Source organism: Ochotona curzoniae, unplaced genomic scaffold (assembly GCF_017591425.1).
Source record: "Ochotona curzoniae isolate NIBS_2020 unplaced genomic scaffold, NIBS_Ocur_1.0 contig_2723, whole genome shotgun sequence".
Taxonomy (NCBI): Eukaryota; Metazoa; Chordata; class Mammalia; order Lagomorpha; family Ochotonidae; genus Ochotona; species Ochotona curzoniae.
This window is the reverse complement of record NW_024465573.1, coordinates 17,780,395-17,786,394: the sequence shown is the minus strand read 5'-3', so window position 1 is coordinate 17,786,394 and position 6,000 is coordinate 17,780,395. Positions and strand designations below refer to the sequence as shown.

General features: G+C 53.4%; 1 protein-coding gene across 1 annotated transcript in view; it reads left to right on the top strand.

The window, feature by feature from the left end:
• Positions 1-2,112: 2,112 nt before the first annotated feature.
• Positions 2,113-6,000, top strand: part of ARHGAP20 (Rho GTPase activating protein 20) — a 98,400-nt gene continuing 94,512 nt past the window's right edge. Inside the window, exon 1 of the mRNA XM_040976722.1 lies at positions 2,113-2,414. Within this exon, the coding sequence (XP_040832656.1) occupies positions 2,307-2,414 (108 nt within the window). The 5' untranslated portion in view covers positions 2,113-2,306. The remainder of the gene's footprint in view (positions 2,415-6,000) is intronic.

Genomic DNA, 6,000 nt, shown 5'->3' with positions numbered 1-6,000 from the left:
AAGTGCTCAACCCTCTGGCTTCACTCATCTGGGCCAACTCAGTTTCCTTAGGAAAGGGATGGCTGCCTCAGAATTCCTTACGGCGGAGGGTAGCACAGCTTTCTAGGCAAACCGAATCTAGAAGATTCTGAAAAGAAAATGGCACTTGTACATTAAGAGGTGAAATTGAGTTTTCCATACATACAATTTTAAAGAAAGTTTTTTTTTTTTTTTAACTTGGGACATGAGGTTTTATCACAAATAGAAACACCTGGTCATTTGTGAGGCTGTGTAAGTGAAACCCACTGTGAGTCTGGCTTTGTGGCTCTATCCCATCGCCTCTGAGAGGCTCCTTCCTTTACCCAAGGGCCGTTCATGATGTTTAGCACAGCTTTAGGTACTTGGGATACAGTAAAAGATTCCTGTCCTCAGCAGGCTCACGTTTCTCTGAGATGCAGACAATAAAAAGCTGAGGAAAATAAATTACATGAAGCCTTGGGTGTTAGTGAAACTTAGAAAAGCAAGGTGAGGAAGGAAAATTAGCAGTGGCCATTCATGAAAGGAATTACAGGAGGCTAATAAGGTACAAGAGGATTTCACGCAGAATAAAAGGAACCATAAAACCCCCTGCTTTATGTTATTAAATTCATGACAAATTGTGGTGACTTCAAAGTCCTCTTGCTACACATAGAGCTCCACTACCAAAAAACAAAACAAAGCAAAACAAAACAAAACAAACCCTGAAAAACTGTATGCGTATACATAGCCCTGCATACAGTTAATAATACTTGTGAACAAACATCTGGATATGATATGTAAAACCAACTTTATTATTTTTTTATAAAGCCAACTTTAAATAGCGCGATGTGGAGGCGGTTTAAAATGAGTTGGAACGCCTTCTCCCTCTATATCCACAATAAACAATTCCAGGATTTGGCGGTGGCAGTGGTGTGTGTGTTGGACACTGTTCCTGGCTTGGAACAGAGCTATCCAGGACCCTATTCTTCTACAACCTGTCCCAATAACAGCCCAACCCAATAGGAACCTCAACCTTTTTTCCCCTTTCTGACCACAAAAACAACCCCCCCCCCCCGCCCTCGTATCAGAGTGTCCTGTCTGCTCCAGGACGGCCACATGCTCCATGGCCTGTCTCCAGGAGAAGGATGCCACCTACCGAAGCATCCGCGTCAGCCAGCCATTCCTGCAAAATGCCGCAACACTTGGCTCAACCCCGCGAGCCCCCAAGTCCTCACCTTCGGATTATTCTTTGCCCGTTATTAAAAGAAGAAAAGCAAAGCCACAATTCGGGCCAACAGATATGTGATACACGCTTCAACATACTGTAGCCTTCTTAACAGTGAAGCCAAATTTCAGCTGCCTCTTTTTTTTTCATGCCTGCCATTTTCCTTAATTGCTTCTTCACGATGGGAATGCCCGTGCATCTTTGCGGCCCGCGCACGGCGGAAACCGCTAGTGCAAAACGCGAAGGGACTGCGGCGCCCGGAGACTTGGGAGTCCTCAGGGGGCGACAGAGACAGGCGAGCTAGTGACCACGGACGTGGCACAAGAAACCGGGGTGTCGCCGCGGGCTTGGCAACATGCAGAGCCGCGGCCCCCTGCGACGTGCGTCCCCAGCTAGGCCTGCCCGTGGGGCGAGGGGAGCGGGGGGCTGCTCAGAGCAAGGCAGCAATCACTGCAACTCCTCCGTTCGTGCGGAGGTGGCCGCCGCAGCTGGCGCTGCAGAGGCGCATCCCACCCCCCCCCGCCCCCGCAGCCTCGGCGCGGGAAGGCGTGGGGTCGGCCGCGAGTGGGCAGGGCGGCGGGAGGAGCCGCGCGTGACACTGGCCGCCGAGGCTCCTTCAGGCTGGACCCACGCGGCGTGGAGGACCTAGAAGGTCAGTGGGTCTCCTGTATGCTACTCCACAGAGATGACACAGAGAGCAGGACGCCCCCACACCCCCTCCTCCTCCCCTCACCACCAGGCCCGGCGCGCGGCGGGGAGGGCCGAGGGCGCGCGGGGGGCGGGTCTCGGAGCGGGGCGCCCCGCGCGGAGGGGGCGGGCCCGAGGCAGGGCGGGCCGGCGCGCGGCTGCCTGGTGCGCGGGCGGGCGCTGGCGCGGTCACCGCCTGCAGCCCCACGGTGCCGGACGCAGGCAGCGGTACATGGCCCCGACGGGAGGCGCGCCGACCGCACGCCCGAGCTCGGCTCCCAGCCGGATGAGCGCGGCGGCCTCGCCTCGAGCCTCGCGCGTCGTCGTCGTCGCCCCTCCGGGCGTGAGCGCGTAGCCTCCTTCCAGGGATCCCGATCTGTTGCCAAGATCTTCCTTCATGGAAGCGATGTCTCCCCAGCAGGAGACTCTAGGTGGACAGCCCGGGCGCTCGTCTTCCCTGTCGGGAGTGTCTCGGCTCGCCGGAGGAGGCTCCGGCACCAAGAAGGTGAGGATGCCGAGCTGCGGCCCCGCGCTCGCCGCCGCAGCCCCCACCCCAGCGCGCGCCCTCCGCGCCCGCCGCGGCGCACGAGCCCGACCCGCGGGGATTTAACGCTCAAGGCTCGGTGCCCGCGGCGCTCGGCCCCCGGACATTCCCGCTCCCCCACTCCTCCCGCTACTCCCGACGGGGCGAGCCGTCCGGGTCACCCCTGGAATAGCCCCGCAGCTTCTCCTTCGTATCTTAGCGTCTCCATTCCGTGGCGAGCGGACTCCGCAGCCTCCCTCCCCGCCTTCCTCCGCCGCCAGAGCGGCAGCCCCGCTCCTCCCTCATTCGGGGCGCGCGGGCCCCGATTTGGGGTCGCCCTCCCCTGCTTTCTCCCGGGGCTCCGTCCCTGGGTCCTCCGCGCTGGCCTGGGCGCTCACTGCCCCTTCCCGGCGTCAGCTCCGAAGTCGTCAAGGGCCGGTGCCGTCCGCCCGAGCGCAGCTGAATAAGGTAAGCGGCTGGACTGCGGCGCCCTCGGGCTCAGCTCCCTCACCTGGCGGCGGAGGTGCGGCTGCCAGGCAGTGGTTTGTGGCCCAGCGAGTGTTGCGGCGTCCCGGCCGACCGCCCTGGCTCGGTTTGGACTCCCTGAGGCGGTGGTCAGACCTGGAGGTGCTAACAGTTCACCCTGCGGGAACGCGGAGGTTTGGCTCCGCCGGGGAACGAGCCTGGGGGAGTTGTGGGTGGCGATGGGCAATGGTGGAGGTCGCAGGGGGAAAATGGGGGGGGGGGGGGCGGTTCGTCCTAAGCTCATTCCCCGGCCTTGGGAACTCGGCCCAGCCTTGGGAGGGATCCGGGTGTCGGTGGGGGCGTGGGGGCGGGTGCGCGTGTTCCCTGTCAGAGCCGGAGGAGGGATGCGGGCAACAACTTGTAGCGTTCCTTGCGATAAACACCAGCCGCGGTGCCGCGGGAGGATTCCGACCACGGTCAGGTTTCTTTGGAATGATTCCCTGAGCAAGTGCACGTGGGCCACCGCGGGAATACTGCCCTGGACTGGGCGCGGGGGGGGGGGGGGGATTGATTTGGGTGTTTCGAGCCTTGATCTCAAGCCGTGCCTGCCTCGCGTCTTCCTCCATGTGTGCACAAGACCTGCTGATCTTTGGCCATTTTTGTTTCTTGTCGTGGTGGTGCTTTGCCAGTTTCCAAGGATCACCTAGGTCTTAAGCAGTAGCTGAAGGCGTTGATTATGGCTAGCGACTCAAGGGTTTACGCAGGTTTCCCTGCTTGTCCTGATAAATCTTCCACCAGCATGGTGGGTTGGCTGGAGGCCAGTTGAAGAGCTGAGGTCCTGTGCCCAGTATGGAAGTAAACGTGAGCTCCCAAGGACCTTGAGAGTGCTGCAGAGCCAGCCAGGGGTGTCCGTGAACTTGATGATATATGGGCTGTAGTGCAGGCTCAGCCTTTGATGAATGGAGGCTGCGGTTTGTCCTTGTCGCTTTTCCCCTTCAGAGATGGAGAGAGGGAGGGAGGGCTGATGGGAAGCTCTGTGTGTGTGTAATCAAGTCTTCCCAAATAAAACATGTAAATGTACCAGATTAGCACTCCATTTGAGAAGATAATATTTAGGGATTGAGATGGAATTCAAAAATACATTTTTTAATTTGTGAATTTTAGAAATTGAAAAAAATAAAATTCATTTTTTCAGAACTTTTTTTTTTAAACTGAGTATAACTAAATGCGCTAGCAAAGACAGAAGACATTAAAGAGTAGCTTCATCGTTTATCAAGTACTACTTGTCCAATAAGTGAGGGCTTGCTTGGCCCCTTTCCCGGGTTCTATTTTGGTACAGCCACTGTCCCTGAGATGCTGTCGTTCATTATAGAATGTAGCGGGTTGATCCACTGCCAGAACAGTACCTGTCTCCCCAAGGTTGTAGAGGAAATTAAATGTGAAATTGAGTGAATACTGACTTGGAGTAGACATTCAATAAACATTACCACTCTGCAGTTCTTCCCATGTTTGTTGTGCATGCCAAAAATCTAGGATTCATTTTTAACTCCTCATTTCCTCACTTTGCAATGACCAGTCCGTAAGAGAAGCTACTCTCACTGTGAGTGCATCTGAATGTCTTGAATTTCTCCACTTCACTTCCAGTGCTATGGTCCAAGCCCAGCCATCACTGACTCTGACATGTACCTTAAAAACAAACCAACACCCTTTGTTTTTTATGGTACAATTCCATGGGCTCAGGGCTTTCCCTCTATCCTCTCTCTTTTCCGCTCCCTCACAACTGGTTTCCCCTATACTATTGCAATAGTATAGTTCTTCAGAGACCGTCAATCTCCATCATTCTGCTGTTTAAGTGTATCATGACATTGTAGCTGTAAACAATTGTAGAATCTGACTTGTACCTTTGCAGAAACTTCTTGCCTAATATCTTTCTTTCCACTTTGTATTCCAGTCTGCGCTTAGCAACATCAAAATGATCTTTTAAAATGTAAATTTATGAGGCCAACATTGTGGGAGTGCAGTGAGCTAAGCCACTTCTGGCAATGCTGGCATATAATAGGTGTACTGGTTCACATCCCGGCTGTTCCTTTTCTAATATGCCTCTCTGCTAATGCTTCTGGGAAAGCAGTGGAAAACGACCCAAGTCCTTGGGCCTCTGCACTCCAGTGAGAGTCCTGAGAAAAGCTCCTGGCATCAGCTTGGCCCAGCCCTGGCTTTTACAGCCATTTGAGGAGTGAACCAGCAGATGGAAGATCTTTCTTCTTAATCTGCCTGCCCCTCCCTCCCTCTCTTTCCCTCTGCTTTCCAAGTAAATAATGAATCTTATATAAATAAATAAGTAAATTGATCATGTTGCTTGCCTGCTTAAAATCCTTGTGCTGGATTTTGATCACATAGAATCAAAAATAGGCCTTTTGTTGGTTCTGTCCGTTCCCTCCTTGTCTGTATATTCTCTAACCTCATGAGCCTTCTTTTTTGTACACCTGTCATCAAACTCATTTCTCTTGAGGCTTTGGTTTTTTTGAAAGATTTATTTTTATTTATTTGAAAGGAGAATAGCAGGGAGTAAGAGGGAGGGGGGAAAGAAGAGAGAGAAGGCTAGGCGAAGGAACACAAAATCATGCTTGCATCCTCTGATACATTCCCCAAATGGATGCCAGAGTTAGGGCTGAATGAGCCTAAACCAGGAGCCCGGAACTCGACCAGGAACTCCCACAGTGATGGCAGGAGCCCAAGCACTTAGGCTGTCATCTGCTGCTTTCTCAAAAACTTTAGCAAGGAGCTAGATCTGAAGTGGAGCAACCATGACTCTAGCAGGGGCTCTGATATGGGATGCTGGTGTCACAAGTGGCAACTGAACCTATAGCTGTACAGTGCTATCCCCAACTTCCTCTACTTCCACTCAGTCTTAGCATATTGACTTGCTCATCTGAACACTTAAGTCCTCTCAGAGTCTTACCCCGACTACTTAAGTGGAAGTCACTCTTTATTCATGTTCTGTTCCTTCTGTTGCATTGTCATTTTAGCATTACACCTGCCGGGCGTCTTCTCACCCCCCCCCCTTTATTATATTGTTAACTGTGTCTCTTACAATACTATGAAA